The sequence below is a fragment of the Bos javanicus genome, chromosome 15, assembly GCF_032452875.1.
Source record: "Bos javanicus breed banteng chromosome 15, ARS-OSU_banteng_1.0, whole genome shotgun sequence".
NCBI classification, from domain to species: Eukaryota; Metazoa; Chordata; class Mammalia; order Artiodactyla; family Bovidae; genus Bos; species Bos javanicus.
The window spans coordinates 63124417-63137613 of NC_083882.1; the positions used below are offsets into that span (position 1 = coordinate 63124417).

The 13197-nt window shown below is 41.6% G+C and overlaps 1 protein-coding gene across 4 annotated transcripts in view; it reads right to left on the reverse strand.

Annotated features, from left to right (window-relative positions):
- The window catches only part of LOC133226928 (uncharacterized), a 194341-nt gene that overhangs the window by 39294 nt on the left and 141850 nt on the right, over positions 1 to 13197 (reverse strand). Inside the window, exon 3 of one of the 4 annotated variants that reach the window (XM_061381045.1) lies at positions 6736 to 6901. The exons of the other annotated variants lie outside the window; for them this stretch is intronic. Within the exon in view, the coding sequence (XP_061237029.1) occupies positions 6736 to 6901 (166 nt within the window). The remainder of the gene's footprint in view (positions 1 to 6735; positions 6902 to 13197) is intronic. 4 annotated transcript variants of the gene reach the window in all.

The window sequence follows — 13197 nt, forward strand, 5'->3', positions numbered from 1 at the left end:
AATTTGCATGAGGTCACACAGCATGAGTACGGGAAAGGAGCCTGGACCTCCTGTCTTTGACCTCTTAGGGCAGGGTTTCTACTATAACCAGCTGCCCTTGGCAAAGGAAGTTCTTATCATTTCTCTGCTGCTACAATTAAAAAGACACCTTTTGAAACAATTCCCATTTACTACTCAATCTTTTAACCCTGGTCAAATGGTTGAACTAATGACGGCATTTATGCAATTATAAATTGAGTGCACATTTAAGAAACAACCCATCAAATATATCAGCTTCACTGTAGCTCCATTAAAACAAAAAGTTTTAAATGACCAGGGTACCAAAAAAAAAAAAGAAGGGTGCAATTTTCAACTGTATTATTACCTGTGAAATATTACAAGTGAAAAATGTAATTACCTTAATGCTATTTTTGATATCATATCAGCAAATTACCCTGAGTCCCCACTGTGACACTTCTATCAAGGTAAGCATTATCCCGTTGTGAGTGTCAATCCCTGGGGAAAATGAAGTTGCTCAAACGGTTTCGATGCTTCAGCAATTAGCCACCTTGAGACTGCCAGGAAGGGCTGATTTTTGAGACACTTATGGGATGTTTAACCTATAAACATCTAGGACATTTACCTCCTCTTTGTTTTTTTTCTGATTAAGTGCCAGAGAATCCTCTTTATGCAAGCAGAGTATCATTTTATGTAATAAGAACTTTTCTCCCTCTATTTTCCTTCTTAATCATCAGCAAATCCGCTTCTGCTATTAAAATACACACCACAAAAACTGGAAAAAGAGGTAATAAGTATATATTGTACTGAAGACTAATACCCTAATGTCATGAGGGAACAAAAACACACACAATGTGATGTGTTGGAGGATTAGCAATCTTCATGTTGCTAAAACAAAAATAATAACTTCCAGAAACCTTTGGAAGCCGGTGATTTGTTTTCTGAAGTTCCGAAGCTTTATTAGGAGATTAGAAAGGATGCAAACACAAATATACACACACACTTAAGCTTTGCAAAATTGCTCCATTTACTTTGGGTGTAAAAACATCGTGCGCTAAAGTCAGGTCCAGCTATAGGTTAGAAATTGTTAATGGGCAAAAATGCCTCTCTGTGCATGTAAGGTATCAATATCATGCACAATTTCAAACAGTTTCTCTACCAAAATAAAGGACTCCATCCTCATTTCACTCTTAATGAGCTCTGTTAAAAATTAACTCTGATATAAATGCAGTAGTAGGTCATTCATATCATCCAGCTTTGTGAATGAATTCTGTAAAAATTAAAGTCCTGAGGCTGGCGATTGTTCATACAGAACTATGTTCTCCATAGTATAACACCAGCCTTTTGGAAAAGGAACAGCCTTTTCCAGTTTAGCTGCAACGATGAACGTATTCAGGTCGGTTACTGGGTCTTGAGCATCTCTGCATTTTCGGTGTCTATTTTAGGTAGAGTCATCCCTTAGGCTGCTATTCCATCTGGAAAATGTAATAAATAAATCATCAGCTCTCAGCTCTGCACGCTGCCTTAGAAAGTGTACCCAAAAAATGAGAAAGGCTAAGATCTATTTATTATGTATTGGCCCCCAGTGCCACCTTGCACATTCTTTAGTGTCCCCGGATCTCCAGGAAAACAAGGTGCTTGGGTTTACTTGAAGAAATGCGGCTCTTTCCTGTAAGCACATAGAATTGTCCCTGCTCTTTCCAACCATCGCATCCCCAAGCCCAGGCTTATCACACATCTCCAACTCTTAGCCTGAACAAGGGAGGGAGCGGCTGAAAAACAGAACTCTTCAAGGGGGCTCCAGGGTCTGATCAAAGACACCTTCCTGTGACCAAAGGGAAGGAGCAGGCCTGGCTGGGGAGCTCCAGGAACAGAGCACCCTCAAATCAGGACAAACAGGTTCAGGTCCAGTCTCTGTGCTGCCCTGTGAACTGGGGAACTTTCTTACCTTTTCTGTCCCACTTCCAAGTAAGGACTTAATTATTAGCTATTATGATAATTAAAAGGAACTCATTAGTTAGCAGAGCAGCAATAGCCACTCCCCCAAGGAAACACCTCCTGGTGGGTTCTGATTCTTCAAGAACGATCATCCCAGGATGCTGAGTATTAATAGAAGTTGCTCAGCAATGCAAGCCAGTATCTTTATTTGCATTTCCTACAGAGGAAATGGATGTGCAGAGATGTAAACAGGCAGACTAAGGTCAAGATGGTATCTTAGGACCCTGGTTTAAAGTCCTATCCAAGACCCCAGGGTCCTAACCACATGAAGGCTTCATTCTTCCCAGATAATCTCAATGTCTCTCTTGTATCCTTAGGCCAGAAGAACCATTTTAATGCTACATTTAACCTAAAAGGCTTACCTTTTTATCCCAGCCCGTTTTAGCTTTAAATTTACAATATTTACTCACTCTGCATGCAGTCCTGATTAATGTCCAAATTCAACCATGGTGGTTGTGTGTGTGTGTGTGTGTGTGTGTGTGTGTATGTATCTTATATACAATTCCAATTCTCCATGGCTAACCAGAGTGTTATCTTCCTTGGCTTCTGGGTTTCTGTACCTCACTGATTCAGAGTGCCAGGTATTTGGGATTAAATCCAGCCTGAAATGTTATTTGCTCTGTTTAGTGCTTTTATGATGATTCTCTTATTATCTGCATGTGCTTCAGTGCTAATTGTACATTACAATGGTTGTATGCAGGCAGCCTGTGAGGCAAACAGGAGTCGGGGAGGGGGGTGGTATTCAGAGCAAGCCACTGTTCCATGGAATCCAGACAAGGATCAAAGGGAAAGATGCCAAAGGAAAAGAACAAGGGGGCAACCTAGTTTGTAGTTTTGAAACCACTGCCTGGTGCTGCCCTGAGGGCCAAATTAACTGTTTCAGGGCATTTAGCAAGTGTTCCAACAAGAAAACATTAAGAAGAAGAAAGTGTATGTTATTTCTAAAATCCCATGTGGGTGTTCAAAATAAACCTGAATCATCAAACTCCAGAATTCATGTATGATTATATTCAAAGGATGTTTGACAAGGGAAATACACCATTTAAATTGTTAAAATAGTTCAAAGACCTCAAGGATAGTTGACACACCAATCTAAGCATGAGGTTTAGAATAGGCAAATATTAAACCCCTAACTCTAGGTCTGAATAGAAATTTTAAAAATCATCCTTCTGATGTTTATCAGAACTCACAGGAACAATTCTGTTCCACCTTTTACAAAAAACATTGCCAGTAGTTTAGAAATCACAATGAGCCCTGAAATCACAATCTCTAGTGAAATACTCTACTGTGTCACACATAGTTTGCAAATTATTTTGAAAGACAACATATGACACTCAAATGCATCTATAGTAGTGTGATAAATTAAGCATAGAAAACAAATTATGTGGTAAATCTCGGCAAGTCTATCACCTTAAAAATGATTTTAGCACTGACATTTTGCAGTATAATGAAACACAAATTATAATTAGAAAACACCTTTGGTGTCCATTCTCGAAATCATCTTTTGCAATTCCTAGTTTCCTGACAACTGCTCAGCGACTGGAGATGAGGACAATCAACCATTCCCAGCTTTAAACTCAACTTTTCAACAATCTCTAGGATTTCAGCTCCCTACACGTTTCATGCTGATCTGGAGAAGGGGCGAACTGATGTGGGGTTACTGAAGCCTGAGCTTCAGGGCCCTTCACTCACTGGGGCCTCTTTCAAGACCACGGACTTAATTTTCTGATCCTTTTTCTTATAAATGAGTTCTCCCAAATGCATAAACTTCAAGCCCCACAAAAACTGCCCCTGGGTAAAATGGATAAAACTTCTTCAGCATCCAAGCCCCACACCAAGGATCACAAAATGCCAGTTCTTCCTAATCCCTTCACAACCAGGGCTTGGTAGCCTTGACCTTATCATACTACAGACAGATACCACGTGGAGAGCAGCTGGTACCACAGGTAACAGGGTCGGTGGGTGATGCTCCTTGTACGATCTAGGCAGATACTACAGTAAAAGATGGTTCGATATAGTCTTTCTTCTGTTAAAATAAGCACGTGTTATAAACACTTTGTTAGTCCTTGTTTTATATGCAATGAAAATTTGAAATGAACCTTGGCATTCCCAAGCAGTGATTCTGACCACTTTTGAGTAAGCATAGGTCTTCTAAAATTTTCAAACTTGCCAAATGTTATATCGTTTGGCTTCTGCCTAAACATTTGAAAATTTCCTAAAATTTCCATTTCTAATTTTACTCTGATTTAAAATTTTAATTTATGCACAGCTCAATCCAAAATGTTCTGCAAACTCCATAAAAATATCTAAAATTTCTGCCTCTTTTTCACTTTTTCTCAACTCAGTAATCAAAAGTTTGCAGATTTCACAAATTATTTCTCTAAAGGCTATCTGGAGTCTTTTTTATCACTATGTAAATAAATTTTATCTTAGAGTTTCCTATGAATACCGTGTTAAGAAACTGGGTGAAAAGATCTAATTTTGCTGACCTTACTTTTCCCACATGTTAGTACAAAGCTAACATAAACCTCAGAATAATTCTATAAGCTAAATACTGTTACCCTTATTTAGTAGCTGTGGAAACAGGCTCAGAGAGACAAAGAAACCAGTTTTAAGTTCAGTCATGTAACTGATAACTGAGTAGATGTGGAGTCTGGTCAATTCCATTATACCAGACAGCTAAGTATTTGAATATGCCCATACCATTCTCACTTAAGAGCATACGTGAAAAGACTCACTAAGAAAAGCCCAGGATTCATTCCCAACCATAGTTCTCAAAAATTAATACATGTCGTTGGATAATGCCTAAACAATTTAAGCGAGGTTTAGGGAAGATGGGAATAACATCATGGACAAATATGAGTAAAAAATTGAGACTCTTCACAGAGTAAACATTTTCCAATTCTAGCCACATGTTATTAGTGCTGACAAATAGAAACTATGAAGAGTTATAGACAGAAAATAATGCAATAATTTTTTTGAGTGCTGAAATTCTTGGGCTGCAGCTAAAAACTGATCAAGGTTACCAATTCCTTCATTCTGGACGGTATGCGTGACACTTCCTATTTAAGAAATAAACAAGCACTAATAAGCAACCAAGACTAGAAAGCAAGGGAATTTCTTTTAGAGGTGCTAGGCGTAGCACCAGACCGTATACTCCAAGGAGAAGAGAGTGTTAGGATAGGATCAAGACAATATCAATTTAGAAGTAAGTTGAGATTCTGAGGCTGCAAGTCAAAGATCAGGAAACAAGGTCATTTATTCCAGAAAGTGATGTCGTTGAGATGTCTCAATGGGATTCAGTGGAAATGGAAGTGTGTTCACCCAGTTTTAAAGCAAAAAAAAAAAAAACCCAAAAAAACCTGACAGCTGAATGAGAAAAGGACAGAGGCTAAAACACCAAATCAAGGAAGATGAACAATCTTTGGCAAGAGAAGAGTAGACCTCTAAAGTGAATTTGGGACGCAGGGCTGATTTTAGGTCTTTTGGCATGGATAAAAAAATGACAGCAGTGCTTGATTTGATCTCGAGAATCAATGCCAACTCCTTATTAAACTGTCAATCTTTCTTAGTGTTACCCTTAAAGATCTTGATTCAGTGAATGCACCAGTGAACCTGAAAGCTGCAAGTTTCAACAGCTCTCCTTGCAGAGTAAACACCAGGCTCTTACCCAGAATTTCCAGAGTTTCTGGTGCCATTCAGTGCAGCCATCATACTGATGTTCCTAACAAGCTCTGCTGAATTGTTTACTTGATGAATAATTTTCAGCAAACATCTAATCTTGCAAAATATTTTTAAAATAAATAGCTGGTACTGATTTCCCTAGAGTCCACAACAACTAAAACCAATCATTCCCCAGCCCCGCACTGTGAAAAATGGTGAGAATGGCCACGTTGGCGATCTGAAAAAATATAAGACCTTGAGAAAAATCAGTAACACCATCCAAATCATTTTTCCCTGAAGGGTAACTCCTGTGTCATCAAGCCACTTGCGCTCTTTCGGGGTTAATGGAGAAGCCAGGGAAAGGATTAAAATCTGATCCTTCTACGGGGAGTTCAAAATGGGGAACTCCTTAGCTTCATGGCTCCCAGGATCACGCAATGACTTGGGTCACTCATCTATCTACACCAACTTTAAAAGGTAGGCAGGTTCGGAAAACCCAAAAGCAAAGCACCTACCACTGCTCAACTGCCATTTTGATCTCAACCAGGATTGTTCCTCTGCATGTGGAGGGGCAGCGGGTCTCAGGCTTCTCCTTCTCCTGGGACATCTCAGTCAGCTCTGTTACTATAACCTGGACTCAACCCACCCCGGACCAGTGGGCCCCACTCAACAAAGTCCAGACAGTGACACAATCAGGCTTTGCTTAAAGGACACCCACAGAGTAACACATAGAGATGATGTGGACTGTGCAGCTGAGCTCTTTCATCACCCGCTGGGTCCCTGAAGACCCCTTCCCCACCTGCATCCATCCAGCTCCATGTGGCCAAAGCCACATTCCCTGTTCCCACTCCATCAATGTCCTTAGGCATACCTGGAACCCGCTTTGTCTAGCTCCAAAAGGGGAGGTCGGGGACAGACAGGACTCCCTCCTCCAGCTTCCTCCAGACCCCTTTGCAGTCTGCAGCTCCCTCTCTCCTGAGCTCTAGAGTGGTCATCTGCTTCACAGGGGTGACTTAGCCTTTGACTCCCAGCCTGGGCTTTACTCGGGGCCCCACCAGGTTAGAATACGATACCTACACAAAGGCCAGAGACACAGTGGAACGCAGAGTGTGGCTGTCTGCTGATGGGGCTCAGCGGCAGATTGTGGTCATGAGTCAGTTGCTTAAAAACAGCACGAAGAACTCTCTCTGGGCCAAACACTGACATACACAAAATGGAATGTTGTTTCTCCTGGAAAAATGCACTAAAAGAAATATACCATGAGCCACGTAGGTAAGGTTAAATTTTCCATATTAGTAGCCACAAGTACAAAGAAACAGGTGAAATTAAAGTGAATAGTATACTTTTTATAAGCCAATATATAAAAATATTATAAATTTCAACGTGTAATTAATATCAACAATTATGAATGAAATACTTAACATTTTTTTGGTACTACCTCCTCAAAATTCCACATGTATTTGACATTTATCAGTTCAGTCAGTTCAGTCACCCAGTCATGTCTGATTCTTTGCAACCCCATGGACTGCAGCACACCAGATTTCCATGTCTATCATCAACACCCAGAGCTTGCTCAAACTCATGTCCATTAAGTTGATGATGCCATCCAACCATCTCATCCTCTGTTGTCCCTTTTTCCTCCTGCCTTCAATCTTTCCCAGCATCAGGGTCTTTTCCAATGAGTCAGTTCTTTGCATCCAGTGGCCAAAAAAAAAAAAAAAATTAGGGTTAGGGTTAGTGGCCAAAGTATTGAAGTTTCAGCTTTAGCATCAGTCCTTCTAATGAATATTCAGGACTGATTTCCTCTAGAATTGACTGGTTTGATCTCCTTGCAGTCCAAAGGACTTGTAAGAGTCTTCTCCAACACCATGGTTCAAAAGCATCAATTCTTTGGTACTCAGCTTTTTTTATAGTCCAGCTCTCACATCCATACATGACTACTGGAAAAACCATAGCCTTGACTAGATGGACCTTTGTTGGCAAAGTAATGTCTCTGTTTTTCAATATGCTGTCTAGGTTGGTCATAGTTTTTCTTCCAAGGAGCAAGTGTCTTTTAGTTTAATGACTGCAGTCACCATCTACAGTGATTTTGGAGCCCAAAAAAATAGTTTGTCACTATTTCCATTGTTTCCCCATCTATTTGCCATGAAGTGATCAGACTGGATGCCATGATCTTAGTTTTCTGAATGTTGAGTTTTAAGCCAACTTTTTCACTCTCCTCTCTCACTTTCATCAAGAGGCTTTTTAGTTCCTCTTCACTTTCTGCCATAAGGGTGGTGTCATCTGCATATCTGAGGTTATTGATATTTCTCCCAGCAATCTTGATTCTAGCTTGTACTTCATCTAGCCAGCATTTTGCATAATGTACTCTGCATAGAAGTTAAATAAGCAGGGTGACAATATATAGCCTTGACATACTCCTTTCCCAATTTGGAACCAGTCCATTGATCAAAGTTTGGTTCTAACTGTTGCTTCTTGACCTGCATATAGATTTCTCAGGAGGCAGGTAAGATGGCCTGGCATTCTCATCTCTTTAAGAGTTTTCCACATTTTGTTGTGATCCACACAGTCAAAGGCTTTAGCATAGTCAGTGAAGCAGAAGTAAATGTTTTTCTGGAACTCTCTTGCTTTTTCTATGATCCAACAGATGATGGCAATTTGATCTCTGGTTCCTCTGCTGTTTCTAAATCCAGCTTGAACATCTGAAAGTTCTTGGTTCACGTACTGTTGAAGCCTGGCTTGGAGAATTTTGAGCATTACTTTGCTAGCATGTGAGATGAGTGCAATTGTGCAGTAGTTTGAACGTTCTTTGGCATTGCCTTTCTTTGGAATTGGAATGAAAACTGACCTTTTCCAGTCCTGTGGCCACTGCTGAGTTTTCCAAATTTGTTGGCATATTGAGTACAGCACTTTAACAGCATCATCTTTTAGGATTTGAAATAGTTCAGCTGGAATTCCATCACTTCCACTAGCTTTGTTCGTAGTGATGCTTCCTAAGGCACATTTGACTTTGCACTCCAAGATGTCTGGCTCTAGGTGAGTGATCACACCATTGTGGTTATCTGGGTCATTAAGCTCTTTCTTATATAGTACTTCTATGCATTCTTGTCACCTCTTCTTAATGTCTTCTGCTTCTGTTAGGTCCATCCTGCTTCTGTCCTTTATTGAGCCCATCTTTCCATGAAATATTCCCTTGGTATCTCTAATTTTCTTAAAGAGATATCTAGTCTCTCTCATTCTATTGTTTTCCTCTATTTCTTTGCATTGATCACTTAGGAATGCTTTCTTATCTCCTCTTGCTATTTTTTGGAACTCTGCATTCAGAGTTCCAAATAATATCTTTCCTTTTCTCCTTTGCCTTTTGCTTGCCTTATTTTCTCAGCTATTTGTAAGGCCAATTCAGACAACCATTTTTCCCTTTTGCATTTCTTTTTCTTGGGGATGGTTTTGATCACAGCCACTTGTACAGTGTTGGATGAACCTCTGTCCATAGTTCTTCAGGCACTGTGTCTATCAGATCTAATCCCTTGAATCTATTTGTCACTTCTACTGTATAACCGTAATGGATTTGATTTAGGTTATACCTGAATGGTCTAGTGGTTTTCCCTACTTTTTTCAATTTAAGTCTGAATTTGGCAATAAGAAGTTCATGATCTGAGCCACAGTCAGCTCTGGGTCTTGTTTTTGCTGACTTTATAGAGCTTCTCCATCTTTAGCTACAAAGAATTTAATCAATCTGATTTCAGTATTGACCATCTGGTGATGTCCATGTGTAGAGTCAACACTTATAGCACATCTCAATTCAGACTAACCACACTCCTTGATGGCCACTGGTAGCTACTGGCCCCTGTACTGGACAATGCAGCTGCAGAAGCTCATAGTCCAGTGGAGCTGGAAGATGTTCCCGTTCTCTCTAACCACCTCTCCGTGTAAAGTGATGTTCAGACTCAGAATCCATCCTCTCCCTTACCCGGAGGACAGTGGCCCAGGGATTTTCTGGATGAATGTCCCTGTGGCTGTTGCTCAGTTGCTAAGTTGTGTCTGACTCTTTGTGACCCCATGAACTGCAGCACACCAGACTTCCCTGTCCCTCACCATCTCCCAGAGTTTGCCCAAGTTCATGTCCATTGGATCGGTGATGACCTCCAACCATCTTATCCTCTGCTGCCTTCTCCTCCTTTTGCCTTCAGTTTTTCCCAGCTTCAGGGTCTTTTCCAATGAGTCAGCTGTTCACATCAGGTGGCCAAAGTATCTGTGCCCTTGCTTGGCACAGATAGCACCCAGACTGCCTGATCCCAGACAGCACCTCCTTGGGGTTCCTGCTACAGCTACTTTTAACAAGGTGTAAAAAGAGCACGTTGAAACATAGGGAGCTGAACTACCCTACCCAAAGGCTTTCACAACTCTTGACTCTGACTAAATTCCATTCCATTATTGATCTCTGTACAGTTGATTCTAGTATATAAGACACTTTGGATATTGGTAAAGTTATCAGTTAGAAACTCTGCAGCTCCAAGTGACAGACTAACCAACTCAAATTAACTCAAGTAAACAGTGAGCAAAGGATATTATCAGCCCACCTAACTAGAAGACCCAGAGAAGGTAAGCTTCAGGTGAGGCTTCATCAGTTTCACCAAGGACTTGACTTCACACTCTCTCCATTCTGCATTCCTCCATGTGGACATAAGCTTCAGGTGTGACACACTGGTCTCTAGCAGCTCCAGGAAACCACCCTGAAGTCTCAGAGTGACTTCAACAGTAGCTCATCTCATATCCAGTGGAAGAAAAAAAGAGCCTCTTCTCCAGCTTCCACAGATCTGAGAATCATCCTCTGCCATTGGCCAGAACTAGGTCACATGTCCATTCTGGAACCAATCACTGCAAGTGATTGCTGGCTTTCCTAACTGGCTTAGGCCAGTCAGGGCCCATCCCAGGAGCAGGAAGAGGGTTCATTCCACCCAAACTGTATAGCAGAGAATGGAGGGATGGTACAGTCCCTTAAGGAAAAATCCAAGTCCCTCAGCGTGAGAAGCTGGGGGTAAATATGGGAGAGTCCCCAACACATGTCCACCACAATCAACATGACGTGCCCAACGCTGTTACTTTATCATGCCTGATGTGTGGGGATTCAACTGGGGAATTGTGAATTTTCTGGTAGCTTCAACTATGTCACACAAAATTAATTTCGATCCCTCCAGAGAACTGTCATAACCACTGCACTCCTCTGGCTGGAGAAAAATCTCCCCAGCACAATGTTTTTAAGAAAACAAAGTCCCCCTTCCTGGATGAGGGAAGTATCCCTGAGACTGCTCTATTGAAATCCTGAATGCAATCCAGGGATATTAAGACAAAGATGCTTCATAAGAATTAAACAGTACAGAAAGATTTTGTGAACAAAGCTCAAGGACTATCAGCTATTAATATTACCCTAAGATTACACAAATAAAATCTAGTCAAGCATGAGGGTGGCACATCTTTCAACGTGTAGTAAAAGAGAAAGAAGTGTGTGATGTCAACTTTATGTAAAGGGCTCTTCAGTTTTTTTCTTAAACTCATAGCTTACTGTGCCAACTCCTTCTGGTGACAAAGAGGGCCACATGTGCATAAGTGGTGGAACTTGGAGAGGGTCTTTAGGGATAAGGAAGCAAGGGATGCACTTCAAAAAAGAATAATTCTTGACACTGGAGCATCCCTTGGTATATTTCTGCTCCGGAGGTCTTTAAAATACCACATCCATTTGAAAGATAGAACGTTCCACCTATGTTTATAATCTATAGCAATTACTGTAATTAATAATTGGTGACATCCATATGGGCAGGAACTGTGTCTGTTCTGTTCTCCACTGTGTACCCAAGTCCTGGAACACAGTAGGCACTCAGTACATATTTGATGCAGTGAAATTAGATTGAATTTATTTTGTAGAAGCCCGCCTGTTTTAACACAGAGATTCGGTCTGAAGTCTGTTCCATGTATTCTAACGTAACTACTCTAGGTGGTTGGGCTGAGGTGCAGCCGGTGGTGACGGTGGTGGTGGTGAGGGAGAGGGGTTGAGAACGTAGAAGTACTTAAATATAACCTAAAAGCAATCTTTCCAACAAGTCAACCCTGGCTGGCCCAGTGCTGGGGATCCAGAGATGGAGAAAACATAAGTGCACAGATGTCCAGGGCAAGAGGGGACACAGAAGTGGCAGCAGCTCATTGTGACAATATCTAACAGGAGGCAACGTAAAGTGATAGAGGCATGAAGATGAAAGGACAATTAATTTCCCCCAGGAAGATCAAGGAGGATTACAGGGAAGAATTCGGGATTATAACTGGCCTGCCAGAAGCTTCCACAAAGACAGTATTTAAAGTCTGCCGAGACCCAGAGGAATGGTGAATGGGAGGTAGGAAGATCCAAGGTGCCCTGCTATCCCTGGAGCCTTTAAAAGCAGCCAATTTGTCTTCACAGATGGGCGAGGCCTCCCTCTTAGGCCCCCAGAAAGCTTTGTGTATGTCCCCATCACGGGCCCACAGGTTCCCAGTCTGCCAGAACAAAGCCCCAGCTAGAAGATGACATGGCGTCCTGAGGAGTCTAGCAGGGAGGGACAGAAAGTTCTTGCTTAGACAGGAGGCGGTGGGTTGTTTTTGCCATGCTATTTTGTTTCTGGTGAAATTCAATAAACATTGGTTCAGTAGAAGCGGCCACATCCTCTCCACTAGATAGATCTGCTTTTGCCACACGCTTTTCAGTGTTCCTAATGAACTGTTAACAAGCTGTCAATTAAGTGCGCAAATTAGAAGAGATGACATGGAGGGGTTTGTACAACAGAGCATACTCTCAGGCTGCAAACCACAGACCCTTCCAGAAAGCATGAGGACCACGTATTCGGACCACCCCATGAAGACCTTTGACCTGATGGGGAAAATACTGCAATTAGGTCTTGCTTTGGGGTGGAGGAGGGTGGTTTAAGATATGAACTAAGTGTAAAATAAAAAAACTTTCTCATTCTAAGCGTTGAAAATCCTCTTGGCTTATGGCAAATCAAACGGTTAATTCTCTGCTGCAACTTGTAAACCTGTTTTACTTAAGTGGGTGCTGACAGACGACTTTATTCTGTGTGACTTTTATTGTCGTTTCTTTTCCAGCTGATTGGTTCTGTAGGCTTTCTGCTGTTTATCAGGCCCATCTTCTGGGGGGAAAAACTCCACAAAGGAAGAAAAGAACACAAATGAATAACAAACTTTAAATGTAATTATCTCTGCTCTCTGCCTACTGCTGTTCCCAAGAGAGTCTCCTAAAAGGACATCTTGTGGAGAAGCCCTGACTCTCCCGGCCCATTTTATTGCCAGAGTCGGGATGTTAAGGGACCAGCTGAGACCAGCATCAGCGATGCTGAGAAGAGCGAGGCAGCTTAGCTCACTGGAGATGGGGTGGCGGGGGGAGAGGTGGTGGTGTGGGGGTTGGGGGGATGTGAAGTTCGCTGGACACAAAGGGACATGAAAGCTTTTATGCAGACCCAAAAGAAAAAGGAAACAAAACCCACAAGTGCTCCCTCA